Source organism: Sylvia atricapilla, chromosome 15 (assembly GCF_009819655.1).
Source record: "Sylvia atricapilla isolate bSylAtr1 chromosome 15, bSylAtr1.pri, whole genome shotgun sequence".
Taxonomy (NCBI): domain Eukaryota; kingdom Metazoa; phylum Chordata; class Aves; order Passeriformes; family Sylviidae; genus Sylvia; species Sylvia atricapilla.
Genome location: NC_089154.1, coordinates 2,553,491 through 2,578,606, shown reverse-complemented (window position 1 = coordinate 2,578,606; position 25,116 = coordinate 2,553,491). Strand labels below are relative to the sequence as shown.

The window sequence follows — 25,116 nt, the reverse complement described above, 5'->3', positions numbered from 1 at the left end:
CCTTCCTCACTTAGTTAAGCAGCTGATAAAAAAAATACAGAAAAGAGACTTTATTTCTTGTTTCAAGTATTACATGCACTGTCAAAAATTAAAACTCTTTATTTAAACATCTCAATAGCATCTTGTCAGTTTGGAGGCAGCAAAGAAGAACAGACATTTTGAAAAGCATTACAAAAATACTTGCACAAAGTCCTATCTTGCTTTTTTTAAAATAAGTTAGTGTTATTCAAAATATTCCCCCCCCCCCGAGCTACCTAATTTCAATTTATACAGGATAATTCTAATTTTAAATATGTAACCTATAATATGAAAACACCTGTACATGTGTCACTACTCCTCTGCGTAGGCCATAGGTTCTGTCTCTAGGACAAGTGAAAAAGTTCTTCACATGGAGACATTTTGTATTTCAAACATTCGAGGACTGTTGTGCAACATACATAACTCAAGTCAGAAAACCAGTCAGCAGGTCCATGTGGTAACAGTTCTGTGTAACTACAAAATGCACTAGAACAGCAAGATAAAAATTCTGCATACAAGTGAATTTCAGGAACCTTTTCCAAAAAGGATCTTCAAAGCAGCAAGGCTAAGGGGGCAGTTTCATCTCGTTCTATGTGGAAATGTTGTTTCCAAGAGCAACTCTACTCATCTGGTACGCGACTAAGGCTTGTGGGGAGGATCAGGAATGCCCGTGTTTGCACACAGCAGCGCTGAGCTCGAGTCCCTCTGGTAAATGTGACGCAGCGAGAATTACTTCAGGCTTGTTTTCCACACACCCAATTCTCACAGTACATTTATGGAGTGTAACAATCAACCAGTCTAAGAAATTTTTTCCCAAAGAGATCACTTCTGACAAACTAAGGTAGTTCAACTGCTGTACAGCAGTGTTTACTGAGCAATTCAGCAGGCTTATCAGCTCCAAGCCAGTCAGTACATCAAGGTCGATTTGGGATTGACACTAAAAAAAGAACAAACTGGCCAAGTTGCCATGGTAAAAATCCTTAAAATAACTTCAGTTATTTAAAGTTATCCCTGACTTTTAGAGCAATTCGCGGCCACAAATTACAGTAAAGCATTCTCAGTCGCTGGTGTTTAAACTGGTTTTGGTTGTATTAGCTTTCCCTGACAGTAGTATTTATTATATTCAACATGTAGCAAAGAAGCCCTTTTGGATCCACCAAAAAGGTCAAAACCAACTATCAACTGAAGGACACCTTTAGCCACAGTCAGTGTTCAAAATGTACCACAGTTTTTGGCTTATGGTGCCAAGCTAGCAAAAGTATGCAGTTAAGTCCTGGATTAAAAAAGAACAGATTCCTAGTTGCAGAAAGTGTGGTTTATTCTTTTAAAAAAACCTATACATTCATTTGTAATAAAATATGTGTCACCTGTTTGCCAACTGGGCTTTATGAACCAGAGCTGTTTGCATGCATTATTTCTCTCAGCATGGACACGGAAATATGAAGCGAACTGGCAATTACAAGCTGAGCCTTAGAGCAAATAAAATCGGGGTTTATACATTTCTGCTGACAGTCTTCTGCCTTTATCAGAGGATCAATAGTTCTGCAGCGTGCATCTTGCATCCTCGTCCTTTACAGATTCCAGTGTTGTAGGCTTCCCAGTATATACAGATTAGGAACCAAATGTACAAAGCAGCCACCCCCAGCTGTAGTGTGGATTACTCGGCAGGTTTCCCGTGCACTCTGAACCGATAAAGGCAGGTGTACTCTGCATGGCCCCAGTTAGAGAAAATCCTCAGCTCCACTATCTGGAATGCGTCTTCATTTTTCTCCTGGAGAAGGAAAAAAGCAAACACACAAATCAGTGTCAGGGTTCTGGCATAAACAGCTGCAACTGAAGCTTTCTTAAGTTATTAATGCTGTAGGTACTTGCAGGAACCTAAGTTATGCCTTGGGAATTTTCTGTTCCTTTGAATAGAACCTTCATTGCCTTACAATTATTTGTGAGCCTGAAGAAGCATGGAACAGACTCTTCCCATGTTCAGCAACTTCCCACCATTGTGGTCCACATAGCAACAAGTCTTCCTCCCCTCTCATCTATTTAGGCCATAGGTTGAGGCAGAGGTAGATAGATACTTTTTACCTCAGCTTCTACAGTGCCCAGATGAGAACAAGGCCATGTCCCTTCATTGCTCATTGCACACAAGTGTAGGAAATAAAAGTAACTTTCTCCAGATATTTTAAATTTTATAATCTTACCATCACTGGAAACATTTGCAGTGGTTCTCCATCTTGATCATAGACATACTCTCCTAGAAGCTTGCCTTCTTCTTGATATTCATCATCCAGACCCTGTAACAATAGGATAAAGATTTTTGCTTCCATCAAATTTCCAATCAAGAGACAGCACTTGAAAGTCTATCAAGAATCAGAATGTTTCCCATGTAATTTAAAGTTCAAGCACAGCTCTGTATTCCAGTTTCCTGCCCTGTAAACAGTTGTGCTGTTTATGTGTTTTCATGGTCAAACCCTGTAATTCCCACAGCTAAAACCTCTATCACAGTGTACAATATAAACTGCTCAGGACAAACAAGGAGAGAACATCAATGTTGAAGGCAAGATTCAGATGCTTGCAGATGACTGTTTAAGTGTTTAGAAAAGCCTGACAAAAAGTTCTCAAATATCATCACTGCTCTCTGATATACCCTGTGGTCTGTCCTGAAATCCTGCCACACAACTGTGGTGCTCGGTAAAATGAATTAAAAAAATTATTTAAGGCACATCACAGAGAAGGTGCAGAGACAAAATGGGAGGGATAGTGGGTGGAGAGAGGAAGAATGGGAGGGAGGATGAAACAAAATATTAGAAAGAACTAGATCAAATAAAAAACCATTATCTCCCTCCAAAAGTGTTTACTACTAAAGAGAGCAAGAGTAAAGAAATAACTCACCCAAAATAAATTGCAACACTTCTTATTCGTAATTTCAAAGCTCATAAATAAAAGCAATTTTTAAGAGCAATGAGTGAAACAGTTTATCATCTTAGCTGTCCTCCCCCAAGTTACTATTTTCCAAGGTATGGAACACTAATATTCTGTGTACAAACATCAACTTAAATTCAGAGAAAGACTTACATATACTGAAAAGTTCCTAGGAGCACTGGTGATATTCCCTGTTGGTGAAAGAGTTTTTGGTATATGTTCCAGTGTAAAGGCAGTTGGATAGATCTCATGGAGAGTCTCACCACAAGGTAGCCCTGTGATCCTTTGAAAGCCCAGCAGTTTCCTGGATACATGTCCGGCTGCAACAGAAGGAAGGTGGAGACAACAGATGGAACACAACATAAAAACAATGTTACAGTGTTTTCTAATTTATTTTATTGTAATGAAGAGTTGTAATGAATTCTGAGTTCTTAGGGACAGTCTTAAAACAGTAAGGAGCAGAAATAATCTCCTTGGTGGAACTCTTCAGGAAGACACCACACCCACCTGAGCTATCAGTGGTGTTTTGAAGACCTGCCTTGAGATTAGCTCTCAACAGGAACCCTCCCAGGCCTCACACTTTACACAACCCCAGTGCACCACCCAAGATTCCTGTGAGTCTCAGTTTTGCTAGAGTGGGACTTAAGCCATGTCCAGGGTCTGCCAGAAGAGCCCCACTCTTGGGAACATACCTCAAGTACCTGTGCCCCCAGTACATTACAGAGATACCCCCAGCAGAGCACCAGAGCCATCCAAACACTCAACACAAATAACATTGGTGCATTTGTTTACTTGGGCCTTCAATTACCTGAATCACCACTCTGGGGACTGAGAGAAGTACCACAGAGGAATTCCAAAGAGACTAATTAATGCTGTCTTGGTCTCATAGGTTTCAGAACAGCGAGTACTCAGAACACTGCCACCTCAAAAAAGATAGATCAGGTTAGCAGAAATGGAAGTCTTCAAGACAGAATGAGTAATTAAGGCAGAGATTTATATAAAGCTCAACGAATACCAGATGAAAGACATTGAGATCTAATAACTTTCTGTAGATACAATGCTTCTATCACATACAATGTTATTTTAAAACAGGTTAAGGTTTTCATTTCTTCTTACTGTAGACATGCTGAGAACTATTCTATTCCTGTGTATCCACACCCAGGCTGAGATACAGGCCTGTAAACACCATCACAGATTGCACCTGATCTGATGATCTGGCAACACACAAAAATGCTATACTAACATGTCCTCTTTATTTTACTATTTCTAGTAAATACCACTAAAAGCATGGATAGTAAAATGGTGTTTCCTCCACTATTTACCTCCAGATTCCAAGGCGAAATCCACCATCCCAGTCTTGTCTTGAGAGTAGAGTTTCAGTGCATTATTTACAATAATCTGTACTTGCTAGAGGTGCACACATACAAGACAATAGAAGGAAAAATATTTTAGTAAGATCAAGTGGATAAAATAATTTACAGATCAATGAAGCTGCAAGCATCTTTTTGAGATGCTGCACTTCATCACAAGTCTTTGAAAGCCTCTGGCAAGACCAAGGCCACTTTTAACACATGGTTCTCTGTCTTAAAATACAAGTTCATACTGCATCTTGACTGCTGGTTTGTTGTTGTTTTTTTTTTTTAAATCTGCATTCCTTCTTCCTAAGACCTTGAGCTGCATTTCTTTGGTATACTTGTTTCTTGGGAATTCAATTATCAAGATAGCACACTTTGAAAAAATGCAGATGTTCACAACAGGCATCAATGCTCCAAGAATACACTCCATAAAGCATTTTCTGCAGTTCTCCTCATTTCAACTGATGTTCCTGACATTTCCTAAAATCATTAACATTAATGTTGACAGTCATGCTCCACAAAATACCAGGAAAGACTCTTTCCAGTTTTAGTTGAACTTTGAGACTTCAAACTCACTCACCCGCTTCTGTGATTCCAGAAATCCCTGCATTAGTCACAGCATTTGTAACTACTTCAGATGTTACTTTTTGGTTTGTTACAGACATATGGAGTGTAATATTCTTGAGGATCTGCAACTCAAGATCCCGCAGCAAAGTCTGTAGATCACTTTTGCTCACAAAATTGGAGGTAAGCCACTGGAGAAGTGACTCAGGAAAGTCCTCTTGTTGATCACCAAAAAGCATTAGCTTGACAGATTCTTTGACCTGGGCATCCACCTAGTAGAAGCCATAAATAATTATTAGGCTTTGTGTATATATATATATACACACACACAACAGGCACATAGCCTAGACTGTTATCACAAGTCATTAGTTAAGTAGAAAATATTGTATTTTGTTTGCTACATTCCAGTCAGACCCTTTAAAGGCTTCAAAAGAATTTAGGGAGGATTTTTAGAAATAACTCTCAAATACAACCTAACTTGCTTTTCTTGAGTTTCTTTTCCATATTTCCATGGGTTAGCAAGATAGATCAACAAAGTACTGTACAGAGAACTGCCACTACATCATAACTTACAAGCAAACCCCTGCCATTGTTGAAAACAAGCCATAAACTCTTCTCTAGTATAGTGTTAGGCACTAAAGGAAAAATTCACAGTAACCCTACATACAACACTGTCATTCTTTAAAGTTAATACTACTCCCATGTTACTGACTGCAGTGCATTTCAAGAAATTTAGTGAACAAAACCAAGTAGTATCAAATTTTACTAGGACAGTGAAGAGAAGTTGCAGAACCTACTTTTCATGGATGACATCCATTTCTCACAACTAGTCTTGACGCTTTCCCCAGATAACAGCTCTGATTTCTATAAGCCAGCTCTAGTTCTAGCTTTTTAATTTTGGACATAAGGAGACTGTATTGATCATCATCTCTAAAAAAAACAAGGAGTCAATCATTAGGAAAGCATAGTTGGAATCATTCCATCAAATTCCAAAGATGTGAGAATATACTTGTCTAATACAAAGTGAACTTGCAGTTGTACCATAGTGTTACTTAAGGCATACCTAGAATTAATATATTCAAAGCAAAGTATTTTGAAGTATATACAGATTTTGGGGAATTTAAGGGCATCTGGCAAACCAGTCAAACTTTGTGTGTTTGCCACTGGTTAGTGAGTCTCATGCTACCTCACTCAAACCAGAGTAACTCCAGAGGCAGTGCTGAGTTACAAATAGCAGCTCATATAGGACCAATATAGATCAGTGTCCAGTGAACGCTATGGGAAAAGGTCTCAACCATCATTCTTAAAGCCATTTTACACTGAATTCTAATTTAAATGGCAATTCAGCAAATAAGCCAAAAAACAAGAGACAAAAGTTAGAATTGATACAGTTCAAGAATTAAAATATAAAGCTCATCAAAAGCAGTTACTGTGTATTTCACAAAGTAAGCTGAAGAAAAACTAATGCATTTATAAGAGCATGAGAGGTCCCCCATTCTCCTCCACTATATAAACAGTTTTCCCTAATGAAAGTATAATTGTAGGGTTGCTCCCACACTGGAGGAGGGTCTTGTGCTGGTGTTCAGCATCATAGCTGAAATCCAGTACAAGACAAAAGTGTTCTTGCTGACAATAGAACCTCTCAGGGTCAGTTAACTGACACAAGATAAGGGTCTCTGTCAGCTGGCATCAGGAGTGAAAAAGCAAAATATATTTAAAAAGTGTTTATACCTCACTGATTTTGATTTGGCTAGGTCAAACTCCTTCTGGATGTCCTAAAAAAATACAAAAGTTAGGTTTTAACATACACGAAGAAACTCAAGTGACAGAAAGTGTGAATAAAGAACGTTATATGAAAATATAAAGAATATTATTAAAGAATGTTATATGAAAATAAATTTTAGCACCATCTGTATGGGACTGTGCTCACAAATATGTCGTGCCTCTGTAAAACAAGGTTTCATTCCAAATAAACCTGACTCATGGTCAAGGGAATAATTTTTAAACTTTGGTATGAAACCCTCTCCAAGAAGGAGGAGCAAAAACACAAACAATTTTGAGACTTAGGGAACTGCAACAACCAGAGTAAAGGTAACTGCAGTTTGGAACAGCAATAAAAAAACCCCAGTATGTTTTATCAACAGGTTACAATTAGAACAAGTCAGCCAAAGCCACTGTCAATACCTTGGATTCAGCTGAGAGTTTTCTAAGAAGATCTTCCAGGGTCTGGATGCGCAACTCATGTTCTTTATGTAAAGCCAGAAAGTCAGTCTTAAAAAAACAGGAGAAAAAGAGGGTGTATTTTCTTTTGGAGTACAAATACCATAATTGATTATCTTCTGCAAAGTCTAATTTTCATTCCATTCTGTGAACGTTTAAATGATTTATTCTGCAAGTAGTGTGAGAAATTATAGAATCTGTAATAAATACAGAAGTCTGATATAGCTGTAGTAGGGGATATATTCAGGGAAGTTTACCACCAAATCCCTGCTTTGTCCCTATGGCCTTCTTTATCTGTATGGAAACAGGATAAATCCAGCAGCTTTTCAGCAATGTAGGAATCTACTTTAGGCCACCTATCTGGAATTAATCCTTTGTCAGCAATAACAAAGGAGGGGCAAATGCCCACAACTTCTCCTTGGCCATTACTACCTACTGGTTATTTCTAGAGCAGAAAAAGAATCCTCCAGTCAAGTTGCTCTCAATCTGCAGTAATAAAATAGAACACTTGAATCAGTATCAGGAAACATCAATAACTGACTGTCTTACCTTTTCCTCCAATTTCATATCTTTAACATATTGACTCATCACATTTTTTATTAAATTCAATGTTTCACTTCTGTCACTCATCATGGCAACCTGATCTTGAAGATTCTGGAGCAGGCTCATCACTTTGTTATATTCTTTGTTTCGGTCATGGCATCTGTCAGACACGAAGGCCATCTGCTTTTCCAGCTCACTTATGCGACCAAAGTCAAAGATATTTATGGTATCCTAGGGTATAAAGATGATGCTTTAATATATAAAAATCAACTTATCTATATTACTCTCGTGCAACAAGTAGTTATTGTTAAATATTGAAGACACGGGATTTAAGAAGTCTTAAAATATATTCAAGTTCTTCCCTAGACTGTTCTCCCTTACCTTTGGAGGTTGCACAGAATGAAAAGAATCATCTTGTTGTTCAGGAACATGAACAGAATCATCTGTTCTCTGTATTCTGTCAATTCTTGTCCAGTTCAATGGGGGTAATAATGAAATGAAGCCATTAAGCCCCCAGAACCACAAACCTAGAGCAGAAATGAAAAGCAATGTATGTTCAAAAGAATTCTCTCTTCTGTACCATGACTCGAATTCATACTGCTTCCCTGGCACCTTGGTCACATTTGCTGATTAAGACAGGCCACATTTTCTGAAGGCAGATGTAAATGCTGCTTTTTATCTCCATGGAAAATATGTTGCATTATACACTTACTACATATCACATTGCATAAGAACTAATGAAAGTTGGAAGAAACTTGGGCTTCTGTGGAAATAAAATAGCATTTCACAAGATCACATTTATTTTTGCAATATCTTAATGGGAAGCAGCAGCATTTTCTACACAGGATAAATTCTTTCCTTGTTCACCCTTATAGAGAGGACTTTGAATGCCCACTTAAGTTTCCAAGAAGCTTCACCTTCTCCACAAAATAGCTGCAAAATTTCAAGACTCACAAAGACATGAAACTGCTTTTTGGAAATGGCCCAGCACTTCTAGTAAATACTTCAACTGGTTCCATTTCAAAGTTGACAGCTAGCCTGGAACACTGTCTACCTACCACTCTAAAGTCAGCAGTATTTTAAGCAACTAAAACATGCTCTAGAGCAAAGGAAAGACTTTGGATGACTTGGTAAAAACTTAACCACACTTCAATGGAGACTGACAAAGCAATCAGTACCCAGCCTACTCTTTCACTGCTGCTCCTATGAAGGGAGGTAAAGAAACATGGACTTCAGTGCATTTACTTACTCAGCCACTCTTTCTAAAGAGCTCTACACAATTAAATCAAGGATATTGCTTTCATGACAAGGGGAAAGCCTGCTGACTTCTCAGTACCCTGGAAGCTTGAATTACTGCCTGTCCACAAACAAACTTGCTCTTTTTCAGTTTTGTATCTTCCTCATAAATCAACTCAAAATGCGATTTTGGAGCAGCTGTAGTACACATTTTGATTTGTATTATAAATGAACAATTGACATACCTAGCAGAAACAGGAGTGGGATAAGAAACAGTAACCACCTGTAGTTCTTTGGAAGGCATCTAGAGAAAGAGAGAGAAGTTTACAAGAAAGAACACATTTACCATAATTAATTGTTTTATATTATAACTGGGTAAATAACTTGCTCATAAAACAATTATTTCAAAGGATACACACCTTCTTAAAAGAAACACCTTGAGCAAAGACATCAGAGTAACAAGTTGATACCACCCAGTTCTAAGCAACCTGAACATGCCAGAAGCTGCCCTCCCTAGAAGACAAAAGGTGGGAGTGTGAAATGTAATTACTGCAGCACATGTTCAAAAGAAACCAAGCAGAAGGACATACAGCTGTGGCCAACAAGGCTCTGCAGAGTGGAGAAATGCATGAATAACACAATGCATGCAGTTTATTGACATCTAGCTATCACAAGTATGACAGCATTGTAACACCAGCTACTCAACAAGGTCAACAGCCATGCAAAGAGATAAAGTGCTTGCTTGTTATGACAATGCTACTTCACTGGAAATTCTGTATTAATGTCTGAAGTTATCACACACTGGAGACCTCAGTATGCTCTCCAGGAAATGCACAGATTAGCAGCAGAAGTTTTTTTTTTGTATGAGGAATACCAATATAGCAAGTGACTGCCAAACCAAACACACCCCATTATTATTGACACCCCATATTCAGTGCTATTCACACACTCATTCCCTCATGAAACAGTCTGGTTAGTCTCCTGTAATGCCTGTGGACAGAAACACACCCTCTCATTAAGGAGATTTTGGCCAATAAAGTAGCACATGCATTTCAAGACAAAAGCTAGAGCATAAGCACAGCTGAATTAGTATAAACCCCTGCGGCCCCCTCATCTGCCAAAAGCCACAGGCAGTGCACACACACAGACACAGATTAGAATAGTAACCTGGAGAGAGAAGGGCCAGCCAAAGGAGAGACAACACCTTCTGCGACACAAGCCATCCCGTTGCTCCCGCTGTTTGCAACACGTGAAGCATAAAGTAACCTGGATTATAACAAATGAACTCCATGTGGTAACAGACACAAAGGAGCTGAAGGTTCTCTTCAGTCCATAAAGACACTGTCCCCTGCCCATTACATCTTCTGCAGAATTTTAAACCGTACCTTTCGGTAATCTCAAACTTGGTTCTTCACTACTTTAAAGCAAAGCAAGCCACTAATAAAGATGAAGTCAAGTAAAACCAAGAGAGTTTAGAAACTGAATTCTCATGGACAGAGATAAATAGACTGAACACCACCTGTGCAGTTAGAATATAACTCTTCTAAAATCAAAGTTTACATTTTGTAACACGTTTATCGAACAATGCCATGCAAAGTGTAGCAGAGAACAGCAAGAGTACTACCACAAAAACAAGCTTTAAGCACATCATTACTTTAAAAGCATCCTGTTTGTTCAAAATTATACATCAAGGTCATTATCTGGATTACTGTGCAGAGCGAGAAAAATTAAAAATTTAAAATTCCAGTGATGTCTAAGAAATACTGATAAATAATAGAAAGTATTCCCACCTAAAAGTTACAAGCAGTAAATTTTCATTAAGCTGAATGTTCTCAAGGATGTTCAGTGGGACAGTTTTGTATCTCTTAAAGAGAACAAAACTACCACCACCAACCCCCCCATCCAATGCACTGTAATAAAATGCTGTAACTTAAAGCCTGCTGAGGCCAACAATCACTATGTCCAAGACTAGGACCAATCTTTCTACAGAACAAACTACACCATGTAAGTTTAGGAAATAATCCTACATTTTTAGATTAGCAGATATGTCTGGGTTAATCTGAGGGATTATAGATATACCAACCCAATGTTTTGCAAATCATTTAGGTGACTGAAGTGTCTCAAATCATTTTCCTCTGCTGAATAAAGAGCACTCAACAGATCCTTGATGCCTCAGTCATTCAAGCTAGGGAACACTCCTCTCAGAGGGCAGATTCTATCCCTATACAAGATTCCTGTAAAAATTGACTATCACTAGAACAAAAATAAAATGTTAAGACCCCTTTATTGAAATAATCTGCATACCAGTATCTCATACTTTGCTTTTATTTGAAGTCAGCTTTTCAACCTAGCAAGCACACAGATCTCTCTGAAGTGCAATATATTAACAATCTGACTTGTTCCTTCTAACATATAAGGTGCACATTACCTGACACCTTGTTTTCACTAATAGGTAAGCAGCCTGCCAAGCTTGTACAAAAGCCAAAATCAGAGCAAGAATTCAGACAGAAGGTGTTAAGGAAGTTAGTTGTCAAGGCACTTTATATTTTTACCCTACTTTGACAGATGAAGGAAGGAAAAAACCCCCAAACACAAAATGAGTGTGATTAACATTGTGAGATTGCGATGCAAAATAAAAACAAACAAAAATGTCCAAGTCAACCTGCAGAAGAAAAGGTGTGCCAAATGGTCCTTGCTACCCTTTTAGCCCATGAGGATTGCATGTGGTCTGTGGTGTATATTTCAAGATGCTTCTTCCCTTTACAGTCATCACCTGTTGGTTGTGGTAACAGTTGATTAATGGGATAAAGCCAGGATGAAGTCAAGACTGTTACAAGATAATCAGTGTCTATCTCACATCATCAGTTACCAACCCAAAAACTGCTAAGCAAACCTCAGGGGAAGGAAACTTGCTGGGGGAAATACTACAGTATACCAGGGGATCACCATCCCCCCACATTTAAGTTGCAAACCAAGTATTTACTTTGTAGCTTCCACAGTGTCAGGGGCTGTCTGATACTACTATTACAGCTACAACCTGGTGCAGAGCCTAGGACTGAGACTGTATCAATCACTATACTTACATATTGATTCCTCATTCACACCAAGATGACGATCTTCTCTGTAGAACTCCTTTACATTCATGCTTCCACAGTAGTCTGAGTGAGCTGCAACACAACCAAAAAGCACACATGAATTCTAATTCTCAAGTCCAAAGCCTTTCATATACACAGATTTTAGTTAAACTGATTTGGTTTGTTATTAAAGTCAGATTACTCAAAGGAAACCTGAAAAATGACTGAGGAAGAAGCCTATTCTGTGTAATCTTGTTCCTTCTTTAAACATCAGAAGGACTCTTAGTTTAAAAAAATCCTTCTGATTCTTTTCAGAAAGCAAAGTTTGCAAAAAGAAACAAAAACAAACAATCCAACCAACTCTCATCAAATAAGTCCCTGTTCCCAACATTCCATCAAATGAGTCAGCCATTCATTACATATTTGTGTTGATTTTAAGAAACTTGTTACAAGGAGGAGGAGAAAGCATTAGCAATTATAAGGCTCTGAGCAGAGAGAAGGGGGAGAGCAAAGTTCTACTCACATGCAAGAATCAGTTACCTTCTGCCTATGGCAATTTAACTTCACTTGTAGAGCAGGTATTATAGAAGGGAAAGCACCAAAGAAGAAATGAATGTTTTCAGGGAAAACAAGATGAGCTATAAAGGAGTGCAGAGTGATGAGAGCAGTTTGAGTTTTGCAAGACAGATCTGAACAAGCTTTAAGTGCACAGCAGGTTTAAGGGTGATAAGAGAAACCAAAAGATACTGAAAGATTAGAAGCTGACACCACCACAGTTTTTAAAAATCAGCTTAAATTTCGCAATTCAAAAATTACTCTCTACTACTTTCTAGTAAAATCAACATGTGAATCTCCTATAAAGGAATCTTGATACTTTCAAAACAGAGTAAAGGTATGGAAAGTGTAGCACAAGTGAGGTAATAATAAAAACTGAGAAAGACAGGAGCCAGCCAAAAGACTATAGGAGAAGAACACCACAGTGCCAAGATGAAGTCTATAAGAAAAAAATAAAAAAACCCAATACACACAGTCTTTGTTTGCAGACCCAAGAAGACAACTGAAAAGGTACCTTTATATTCATAACCCAGCTTCAGCAAAACCATTTGAAATAGTTGCACTAATAATGATGCAAAAGATGCTGCAGTATTTCTGACCAATCGTAGAATCTTACTCATGTAGAAATACGTTCCTCCTATTGAAAAAAAGAGTGTGAGCACAAATTATTAATCCGTAGAAATATCTACTTCTGTTCTCTGGTCACCATTAGCTTGTGTAGGAGTGAGGACAAAGCAGGGAAAGCCTTTTTTTAGCCAAGAGTACGAAACTTCAGAAAGTGTGGTTTGAAAAGTCTGCATGTATTAGATATTACATCAAGGCTTTTGTAAGAACTGCACACCCTTGGATAGTGACTTCAAGTCAAAATGTGTAACTTCAGAAAGAACAGCTTTGCTTAGGGAGAATGCAGAACTCAAAAGAGCAATGAGTTCCTTGCTTATGGAATTCAGGATTCTTCACTGATGTGAACTGCTGATCTTGATTTTGGCATCAGAGCTCCAAAGAGACACTACAGTGTTATTCTGAATTTTAAGGAGGGAGGACTGTTCACCAACTTCCCTGCTGTTACATCAGAGGAAGTTCCTACAGTGGTCTGCCTCAAGTGCTAGAGACACACCCTTCTCCAGAGTCACAGGAACAAAGCCAAAACCCACCACTACCACTATCCTCGACTCAGCCACATCCCAAAAACCTGCCATGACTGTCTGTGACTTTCCCCACCCACACACCCTCAAAGTTTGACTCAAGTCTCTAGATTAAAGTTCAAAGGAATGTACAAAGATGAGGAAAATCCTCTCGTGTGAATTCAAACTCAGGAGTACAGAAGAGTTTTCATGCAGTGCCACTTTAAGTAGTTGACTGCTCAAGTCAGAAGAATTCAACCCTGTGCTACACACTAAGTAAAAAGAAATACTTAAGTATTTAAAGTCACATCATATAGCTCAAACAAACTAATTTTCTTTTCTTTTACTAAAACCAAACTTCATTCAAGACTAACAAACCTACAGAATTTCAAAACTGGCTCCTTTCTAATTCAAGGTCATTAAAGAAACAAATCCTTTGTGGTAACTGAGGACTACCAGCAGTCAAGAAGCTCCAGGAGCAAGAGGCAGGCAGATACAGGCATCACAATGAGGAAAACAATCCACTGAATGGAGATTATCTTAGAAAGGCAGGATCTCATTTATAGAGACCCAAATTTTCAAGCTTTTGGAATGCAGTCACTAGAGTGACTATTTGGAATCAGTTTTTCATGTGGCTGAGGTTTAGTTTTTAGAAACACTATAAAAAGCTGCAAGGTTAAAAGAGGAGAAAAAAAGGAAGAAGGAAGTAGAAAGCCCTCTCAAAGATTCCCTCAACAGCACAAACACTGCAAAGTAACAGTTTTGCTCAAACTTGAAAGTTCAAATCACACAAGGGAAAAAAAAATTATAAATGAAAAAGCACAGAAAGTTTGTACCTGAAAACCACAACCAAATATTTCACAGGCAGAATCACACAGATCTGATGTCAGATTAGGAGACTTACAATCAGTACTGGCTGGCCAAATAATTTTTTAACTTATGATACCAGAGCCTTTTAATTTTGTTTGATTCCTATAGTAGCACTGAAAATCAGTAATTATTATATATCAGAATCTGACAAGTACATAAAATTTCAGCTGATACAAGAAAAGGTATTTCACATAAGCTGATCTCTAGAATTCAGTTATTGGCAAGTTCATCAGAGTAGGACGGGTGCTTGAATAACACCACATAGAAACGAAACACAAGAGGAAGTACGATGCTGTTTTACACCACGACGACAGACTCTGATCTTCAGAAGGCTGAAAATTACTCCTTTATTTTTGGGATGTGACTCTCTTATACACAGACCAATTTGATTGGTAACAAAAAGACACACCTCTTCAATCACATTGGTCAGACCAGAGGGACATCAAGAAGAAGTCCCCCCCCTTAAGAAGAAGAATAAATAACACAAGTACAGTTCATAAATACATCTCTCCTGCTTACAGAACATTCCCTGAAAAATAAATTTCAAAAAACCAAACCATCTCAGGCACGAAACCAAAACTACAGAGGTAACTTACTAGACGCATGTTTCTGGCTCCTGTCCCTGGTGTAGATCCTGGAGGATGGCACGTGGGAAGCGGAGTAGGCGGTGAGGACCTCCTTCCTCTCTGACAGCATGCTGCAGTCACTGCACGTGTAGCCGTTGAGCGCCGGCTGCAGCTCGGCCGCCGCGACGCCCCCGTTGCCCTGCAGCAGCGCGGGGTCACTGCCTGCAAACAGAGCAAACTGCCACACGGTGCCTGCCACACACCAGGGCTGGAGAGGGAACAGCAAGGTCAGCTTACCTTTGGGGTCACCTTCTTCATCGAGGCCTGCCAAAGGAAAAAAAGAAATTGGTCCCAAACATAAGAAAGACCTCAAGTGAATTACAGTATCTGACATAAACTCAAGTTAGAAGTCCCATTAATATCAGATTCAAAGAAAGCCTCTTTATGACTACATTTTGCAGCTCATCAGAGAAACATCTATCCAAACTTATTGCAGTAGGGTAATAGTTGTGAAAATCATCCCACCACAGAAGAGGCAGACAAAGTAACATGAATGTCAACTGCACCTCAACTTAGTTACCACAAGACCTTAAAGCAGCTAATTACAAGCTTACAATGTTTCTGCCCCTTCGTAACCACTTTGATACTACTGTATTTAAAATTCTGTTTTAAGACCCAGGTTATCTAAAATTTACAATGTGTTCTACCAAGATTGACACAATTCTTCCCATTAGGACTGTGGGAAGGTCACAAGTATTTTGACTGGAAACAAAGAGTCTGAATGGGGAGATATAACAAATTGCTGATCTGGTTCTGCACAATACTTCACACAGACAATACTTTATGTAGACAACTCTCATATTTTCTCTTCATTGAAGAAAGAAGGTTCCAGGAAAATACATTTTTATATCGTTAAAAAGCCAAACAGCCAGCCACACACAAAAACCCTTCTGGGCAACCCTGAAATGCCACTAATTTGAATCTTTCATATTAAGGTATGTTAAGAAGAAACACATTTCTGCCTATAAACAAGTAAGAAAATGCTTCTCCTTCGGCTTTTCAAAAACAAGTTACATGTTTCCAATTCTTTAAATACAGGACTCAATGTAAATTTTGAAGAAAGCAATGACAGGAGATAATTACAGCATTGCATCACAAAAGTGTTTATGTTTGCTGGCATATTAACTTGACGTTAACCACACCAGTAAATTCAATTTACACATCGGACCATGAATGTCCAGTGGGCAACTTAGCAAGTAGAGCCCTACAGAAGTGGAAGTGCACACACTTTTGGGGATAGGATGGACAACACATGGGGCAAAGATCATAAATTTATACACATCAAACCAACCAGTTTGCAGAGTTTGATAGAAGCAATAGCAATTATTGCCTACCCCAGAAATGATCAACTTCCGTCTGTTCCCGAATCAGAGACTCATCCAATATACTGGATAACCTTGATGTATCACTGGCATGGCTATTGAAACTGCTCTGGTTGTAAATAGTTGAGCTGGACAGATTTTTCCTTGGCACATGTCTTCCACTGCCAGACTGTTTGCTCATACTTCTGCGTTGCTTTACCACCCTGGGAAAGAAAGGCAAGTAAGACATAGCACTAAAGACACCAATTTCTGTTACTCTCTCACTTTATTAATAAATGAATAAACAGTCATTTCAGTAACTAAACAGAGCAAACAAGGTTTAAAAGAAAGGCCTTGCCTTCAAGCACCTATAATTCGACAAAGATTTTTCTAAACAATTGTCACTGCAAACCACATACTGAACATAAATTTCAGAGTAAACACCAAGAACCAAAAGTGAGACCTGTAGGCGACCTTTTGCATTATTGTAAGACTCAGGATTTACTTGTGATGACTAAAAATGCTTACTTAGACTGATCACTGAAGGCCATGTTTCCAGTGTAAGAGCTGTCATGAAGGGAATCACTCTGTCCATCATCTGATTTACTGTATCCTGCAGCAGCCAACCGTAAACTACGCCGTGACATTCTGGGTGAATCAAACACTGGATCTATTTTGTTCTCTGTCTCAAAATCCAAAGCAGATGAAGAATAACTCGAACTGCAGTAAAATAAGAAGAGTAAAGTTACTGGGAGAATTTTCAACCTGGTAACAAACACGTTCTTCAAGCTAGTCCAAGTTTCCATTAAATGCAGTTTATTTGGGGTTATGGTACAGTCCCCACGAGATATACCAAATAACCCAAATAATCTAGATATATGTAGATATTCAAGCTTCTCCTAAGCAATTCATATTAAGATTTCTACAAATGAAAGCAAATCACAGAAAGAAACAACCACCATGGAAGCCATGTGTGAAGTTTAGCCAGAGCAAGCACTCATTCTTTTGGGACCAGTTTGAAAGTGGAAGCCATTCATGACACAGTTTCTTCATGCCTAGCAGCAAATTAAAAATGACACACTCCAAGTTGCAAGGCAAAGATTAATTTTCAGTCTATGTTTATTTTCGTCAATTTTCTGTTTGCCAACTCCTTGTTTTGAAAACTGAAGATCCATATGCCACATTACTGTGAATTTCCATCTCTCAACAAGTAGGAACTTCCTCCCTTTAAGATACTTAAAGACTTTGCTATTTCAGCTATTTCAGTTTAACTATCATTACTTTTTTTAAAAATAAGCAGTTTAAAAACATTTCTTAATTTAGTGCAAACCACTAGAGCTATTTAACTCTGAACTAACAAAAAAATGTTTGGAGACTTCAATCTGTTTTTCTCCACAGAGGCAAGTTTACACATAGATAAACTTCACATCTTTACTCCAGGAACTCCACATTTCAACACCTGATTCTCTCAGAGCCTCCATGAAACTTACAGTGAAGGCAAAGCAGCAACACAAGGCAAAATCAAACAGATTAAGTTGAGGAGTCTGTAAGAAATACATCCACCAAAGCAGAAGTTTAGCCTAAAGCAGAATTCTCATACTTACAACCAAAGGAAAGATTCAGTTATGTAAGTGAGCAGAGGCTGCTGGCACAGGGCATTGCACAGCAGGTCAGGCTGTAGAATTGCTCAGCCCTGTGTGTGACCCACAGCATCCAAATGCTAAGTGCCCTAGGCCAGCTTTCATAAGGACTCTGTCCCTTCTTGGGCCACAGGGATAAGACAGAGATGTAACAGCACTTCAGTACTCCTGGGGTTCATTTGGTTTTTTAAAAGAAAAGATAAAGAATTGTTTACAACAGCAGCTCCTCCTCACCAGACAAAAACACACAAGCAAATTAGAGCTGAATGAGTAGATTCTACTGTGCAGCCTGTACTCAAAATGAAAGCTTTCCCTTTAAAAATACATACAAACTATAAACTGTATTGGTGTAAAAAAGATACATACAGCTACTATAAAATGTATTGGTGTAAAAAACGATTTAGTGGAAATAGTTTTCTCACACAATTATTAAAGGTCTCAGAACATCTTAAAGTAATAATAATATGGTAACTATTAGATTGCTTCAGCTTACAGTTAACACCAGAAGGCCTCAAAGCTACACTTACAGTAATGATGTAATTCTGACAAGGTGGTGGTTTGAAGTCAATTCCTTCAGTGATCCTCAAAGTAAAGTATGTAAGATGGGGTTGTCAGAGCACCTCAGCGCATTACTTTTGGCTAAAAAACTAGCCCAGAAAACATCTCATGGGTCCAGGCCATAGGACCAGAGCAGAGTCTGTCCAAAGTAGCTGTTTCTATCATGCAGAGGAGCACAGCTTTGATGGCAGGGCCTTGGTTCTGTGTGCTGGATCTCACTGGTCTGCCCGATAACTCTGGCACGTGCAGTACAACCCTGTGCAAGGCAGGCACCCCAGCACAACTGAACAAACCCAGCATATATTACTGAATACATTAAGCTTGTTAATTTTTGCTTTCATTTGGCTGGAAGAGGGAGAATAAATAACCCATTTTTTCATGTATCTAACCAACTGCAGACTAAAGGGTTTAATTTTTACAGTTTTCAAAAATGCTAAGTATAGAAGACTCATACTCTGACAGATGTGAGGCGAGAATATGGGTTAAATGTGGCTCCTCCTGCTGTTATTCTGAAAGGGTCAGAGCCACAACAAGTTTTCTGTTGAGTCCCTCCCTGAACAGTTGTTTCAGAACTCAGTTTTGCTATTTACATTTGCCACTATGCATTTGCTTTTCCTCATCTTCACCCCACGTTTCTTACAGATACTCAATTCACAAGAACACAAAGTACACAGAACAAGCTGACAGCTGTGACCGGCCTCAATTTGTTCCTGTTTATGAACACTTGTTGTTACTAAGTATCTCAATGAGCATTTATATCAATGTGGGTTGAATAGCTTGAAGTTGTGCTCCACTATCTAAAAAAACCCAACAAATCATCATGGAATCTTTTCCTCTTTAACAAAAGGGACTTGTCTCTCACTTATGCAGGGTAGTAATTCTCTTCACATTATCTGTCCTCTGGCAGCAGGGCAGTACCTCGAAGTTTCCTAACTTGCCATCTCACTTTCCATGCTTTGGAATGCAGCCTTTTTTCTTCTACAGAAAAGACTACAGTAAATAAAAAACCCACTGCCTTTCCTTTCAAGGGCCAGAAATGAACCTATACAAACCAAGAAACACCTAAAGGTGGGGTGCAACTAGCCCACACTCCTGGATAACCTCTGCAAACAGAGAGGACTCCAGTTCCTTCCCCCAGCAAACAGCCCCATGGCTGCTGGCTGAGCTGGTGGCTGAATCCAGTCTTACATTTCCAGCTTCTTGATACCTCCTTCACGTGAGCTTCTACAGAGTAAGAATGTCCTAGACTTCAGTGGGTTATTTTTCAAGTAAGTGGAATGAGAAGGAGGCCTGCCAATTTCAGCATGCCTATAGCTTGTCCGAAGGACCTTAAGTGTCATTTATTTATAAATACTCCTTGGAATGAAATGGGCAGTGATGTTCTTGACTATTCAGGATAACAGGCACATGCAATACACCTACAGAACTACAACTGACCACACATCTTCTAACATGGACAGACATATAGTCAATACAAAAACATTCACAGGTTTTCTAACCGGGGGCATTACATTAAGTGACCAAGGACACTACCTTGAATTGTTTAGTTATTGCTTCAGTCAGTTCCAGAACATACTTAAAAACCTCAAAGGATTTTATTCAATTATTGTGCAGAAAATTACATCTCAATTGAATGCTCTGACACGGAAAAAGAAAATCAAACCAAATTCTTATTGACTTAACCCGTATTTTTGAAGAAGTGTTAAAGGCACCCAAACTGACAACACAACTCTAAAGATGATGGTGACTAAAAAGAAAGATCAGTCGTAAGAGTGGGGTGTAAATTATATGTTGACAGGTGGGTGAGATTCACAAGTTTGACTTGCGTTTGGAGGAGGATAAAGATTATTTAGGTATATCAGTTAAATGTTTTTCTGATTTAGGCTGGAGGAGTAGAAGCACAAAGTAGAAGCACTACAGCTATGAACACACAGTGATTCCAGTGAGTAATAATAAAAGTTCTATTAATAAGTCATAGCCAACTCTATTAATAGCTTTGTGGTATCCAACTTCACTGTACTGCTTTCTGCAGGGCTGCATCCCAAGCCAATTTCTTTAAAGAAAAGATTCTGTAAAGATGGAATTGTCAAAGGCAGACTAAACCAGATTACAGTATAAGCAAGACAAACACAAGTGAGGGTAAGAAGGAACAAATTTCAACATGAAAATATTTCTGATTAGCAATTCTCCCTTTCCTCAGAGTCTTCAAATATCATTTGACCCACAGCAGGAAGAGCTACAATAATAAATGTCCTTCTCATATACACAGGAAGCAGAGGCACAGCAAGAGTCTGCACAAGGACCGTGGTTTACTATCTTGACACCTTGAAAGCAGTGTCATGTCAGTGTACCAAGTAGGTTTCCACCTTTATTTTAACATTTGGGGCTTCACACCATTTTAAAGAAGGAGTTTGTCAATCCTTCTTTTCTACATAAGGAAGAATTACAATGAATTAATTTCAGCCTAATTTAACTATACTGGCCTTAATTAATTCAGTTACTAAATTTCATCTTACCCAGCTCTACCCATTTCTAAATACCTACACCTGATAGTTTAACATGGCAAAATGGCAAAGCTGGAAAGTTCCAGGACATGGAACCCCTTCACAACTTCTCAGTCTTGAAAAGTCATCATTTATGTAGCAAAATAAACACTCAGTAGTCCCCTAAACAAACCCCACCAAAGCCATAATTAAACATCCTCCAGATGTCCAATAGGATTTATCATTCTGCATCTTCCTTCTGTTGGCCCACTCTTTCACTGCATGAGAATTTTGGACAAGAAAACCACAGGAGTTTAACCTGTCAGGAGTTACAGTATTTCAGCCAATCTCTAAGGTACGTTTTCCACACAAAGGTAACTAAACCCACTCAGTACTACAGAAGTGAAACTGCTGCTGGATACAAGGCACACAGATCACCTTTCATTGCCCAGCAGGCTTTTCTTGAAATTGGAAAACCCATTTTTATTTAACCAATGTTTTACCCATAGTTTTTTGTAAAATTCAGGAAAAATTGCAATTCAATTGATGCAACATACAACATGTCACATTTTGCAACACCACTGGCATTAGGCTATAGCTTAAAAAAAAGGGAAAAAAAAAAAAAAGCCAAGATCCCAAATAGAAAATGGAAACGTACAGTTCTGGAGCACACAAAAGGAAGAGTATTAACTCAGTAATCTCTTAATGCTACAGTTTTGCCAACTTCTGTTTTATTGGCAAGTAGCCAAGTATTCTCCTATCTCCATACTGGATTTTAAAAACAACACATAATGACATAGAGGGGGGACAGAAAAACAATTCTCACACTGCATCCCAACAAATAATCATTCGTTTTAAAATTAGCTAAACCAATAATTCAGGTTCACTGATACATTTTGAAGCAAGTATATATCTCAACTCCACAGCAGGAAAAGCTCAATAGATCAAAACAGCAACAATCTGCTATAATAATACTAAAAAACTCAAAATAGGCATCACAACACTCATTCTGAATACATAATACAAAAATTACCAAACACTACAGTTAGTTTTTAGAAAACTGAAGCGATTTAAGAAAGATATAAGAAAAAAAAAACAAGATCATTAGAAGATACAACAAAGAGATACAAGAAAAAGCAAGTTCATTAGAACACAAATTTTACATTTACCCAACAAGCAGTTTTGCTAAAAGAAGTAATCAATTTGTTACTTCCAGCCAAGCCCCAAACTAGTGGCAATGAGTGCACAAAAATCAGTGTTTTAAAAGTGAAAGAGGTCCCAAAAGAAAGCACACACCAAAGTTACAAGACACAAAACAGCAAAGAGTTTTGAGGACACATTTATAGAAATCCACCAGTAGTTGTAACTAGGCGGACACAAGTTACTCATAGCAACTAATAAACACTGAGTCATTATCTTAGTCATTGTCCTGTTAGTTCAACATTTTCTTTCCTCCAGTTAGGACACAGCACTTGTTTTCAAACCAGACTAGAAAAAGCCCACTTCTTCAAAGGAGTCAGCTACTTACCATGAAAGCTCAACTCACCAGGATTAGCAACATTCAGAGAGCAGACAGTTTGTCTACAAGAAGAGAAGGGTTCTCACCTGAGTGCATATGTATAGCCAGTGTTCTCTGGCAGACATTGGGGAGGGGTGTACGTGTGTAGACGTGAAAAGTCCATGTTGACAGTTTCAAATCATACTGTAAAAGGTGAAAATAAAGTAATGCAATGACTTGAAATTACGAAAAGTCAATCTAGGAGCCCTTGCACTGTTCAGCCTGTGTTATTAAGCATTGAAATAAAAGAGCTTTTACCAGAAACATGGAGCTCTCAGTAGTGGAGTAGTATTGCTGCTAGTGCCAGATATCCCTTATCACTACTACAGGAAGCTCAGGGTATTTCTGACTGTGACCTTCTTTATGATACTCTATTTTCAGCTATTTCCAAGTTCTCTGGAAGATGACAGCTATGAGCCAAACTCTTATCACAACCAAATTACAACACTTCCACAGGAACTACATTATGCTGGTATCCCATAAAGAAGCTGAGTATAAAAATCTAAAGAACTATGCAGCCATGCTTCAGAGATCTCTTCAAAATGGGTTTTGCTTTGAGTGCCCTCTGAGCAAAGCACAGGCTGCCCTGTGCACCAGCTAAGGATAATGCAAATGAAACTTAACAAGGTTTTTACATATAGTCAAATCATTTTACTCCAGCACTTCTGAATGCCATCCACTAAGCAGCGAGTTTCATTTCACATAATTTATTTCTGTCATTAAAACCACTGAATACACACCCTAGCAAAGGAGCCAAGTGCAAAGTGACTCATAGGGTAGAATTAGGCACATTTTCCAGAGTGCCATCCACTTCCAAAGAAACAACAAAGCCAAAGCTACCAAATCAAAACCACCCAAGCAACATTTGTAAAACTTTCCATGAGGTTTTTGAAAAGTCTTATAGCTTTTGGAAGAAAATAAGAACTGATTTTGTCATATCAACAAACTCGCAGAGCTGCATGGGTGAACAATCTGACTTTCAAAGTATTTGCAAAAAACCTTCAGCCCTTCACAGTTTTATTAGCCAAAGAAAATTTTTAATTTTGTAGAAAAGATTCTTGGATGATAGCTTATTTGTAGTTAACAAATAGGGATTTGGCTATTCTGGATTTGCAGTTAGCAGAGGCAGAATCCTGGCTACTTTCAGATTATCTATGGCTCCTGCTTTAACAGCAGTAAAAGATACTCCACACATCTGTGATGACATACCTAAACCAGGACAAAAATATCCCCAGCTAATTTTCATAATCATAACATCAATGAGCATCTCATTTTGGAGATGCACTTTCCTAAACTGAAATAAGAGTTTCTTTTTGTATAGCTACAGATGCGTAAGAAATAGAGACAAAAAGCAGGTCCAGGCAAAAGCAGCTCAAAAGGAATCTGTACACGTAACATTAAAATGCTCTTAGTCAGTCCACCTGTAGCCTCCAAATCCTGAGGTCAGTAAGGCAGGAGGATATTTCCATTACTACTGGAGACTTAAAAAACCTAAAACTTCCGGGCCTAACCATCATAGCTTCCTGAATCCAAGCACCTCCCATGCAAAGTGGGGTTAATGAAAAAGAAGGTCTCTTGCTATTTACTTTGGGTTTTTTTTTGTATTATAGAGAACACATTTCCATTAAGTGATTCTCTACAGTTCACTTTATTTGCCCCGGAGCCATAATGCTTTCACTAACTTGTATATAAATTTGTTGTTTGTTTACAAGAAGCTTAAATCAGTAGTGCGGAAGTATTAACAAAGCAGCCTCATTCTTTTGCTAGAATGAGCAGTGAATTCTGTTGGAATATGTAACAACTGCTGCCTTCCTTTATCAACAAACAGGAGCTCAATTTAGCACATAGGAAATGGGGACCAGAGAGCAATGGCTCCCCAGGAATGAAAGTAGAAATACAGTGAATTTCAGGATGAGGGATGCTAATAACATCAGAGAGCACTTCTATTAAAGAACAGCAAAACAGTTTTTTTTCAGACAAACGCCTAGGGAAATTGAAAACTATGATTAAGGTTGATCTGTTTGAATTGGTTCATGCCAATAAAGATTTTTAACCCCCCAGGTAGAAAAAGCCTTGTTTAGTTTCCGCTGGAGTTGATGCGCATGCTTAGCACGCATCATTTCATCATAAAACCCATTTTTTAACTGGCAACTCAGTAGCCAACCCTTCTGACACCCAGCAGTGTTTTCCCACATGGAAAGCTCAGCTCTGGCAGTGAGCTTTGAGCAGCTCCCCAGCTCCTCCCTGTCTGCACTGCCCATATGGGCAGGCCAACGGCCCAGTTTGGAAAACAACATATTGCCTCTGTTTCTTCCCTGTTCTTTTCCCCTTCACCGCTAGTTCTATCTTCACTTGATTTCTGAATAAATCAAATGCTAGAACATAAACAATATTTCTTATTTGATGTTTTAATTGTACCATTAAGTTATGATAGATAAAGTACGTGCTTGACAAAGGCAGTGCTAACTGCAA

At 38.5% G+C, this 25,116-nt stretch overlaps 1 protein-coding gene across 1 annotated transcript in view; it reads right to left on the bottom strand.

Moving 5' to 3' along the window:
* Positions 1 to 35: 35 nt before the first annotated feature.
* SUN1 (Sad1 and UNC84 domain containing 1) overlaps positions 36 to 25,116 on the bottom strand; it is a 33,086-nt gene continuing 8,005 nt past the window's right edge. Inside the window, 25 exon segments of the mRNA XM_066329722.1 lie at positions 36 to 1,789; positions 2,217 to 2,309; positions 3,091 to 3,185; positions 3,188 to 3,269; positions 3,757 to 3,860; positions 4,260 to 4,345; positions 4,875 to 5,128; positions 5,650 to 5,675; positions 5,678 to 5,722; positions 5,725 to 5,786; positions 6,588 to 6,631; positions 7,041 to 7,127; positions 7,626 to 7,850; positions 8,001 to 8,146; positions 9,101 to 9,159; positions 9,275 to 9,368; positions 10,023 to 10,121; positions 11,518 to 11,628; positions 11,939 to 12,022; positions 12,999 to 13,121; positions 15,075 to 15,266; positions 15,342 to 15,368; positions 16,439 to 16,629; positions 16,934 to 17,125; positions 22,692 to 22,788. Coding sequence (XP_066185819.1) covers positions 1,676 to 1,789; positions 2,217 to 2,309; positions 3,091 to 3,185; positions 3,188 to 3,269; positions 3,757 to 3,860; positions 4,260 to 4,345; positions 4,875 to 5,128; positions 5,650 to 5,675; positions 5,678 to 5,722; positions 5,725 to 5,786; positions 6,588 to 6,631; positions 7,041 to 7,127; positions 7,626 to 7,850; positions 8,001 to 8,146; positions 9,101 to 9,159; positions 9,275 to 9,368; positions 10,023 to 10,121; positions 11,518 to 11,628; positions 11,939 to 12,022; positions 12,999 to 13,121; positions 15,075 to 15,266; positions 15,342 to 15,368; positions 16,439 to 16,629; positions 16,934 to 17,125; positions 22,692 to 22,768 — 2,712 coding nt within the window. The 5' untranslated portion in view covers positions 22,769 to 22,788 and the 3' untranslated portion in view covers positions 36 to 1,675.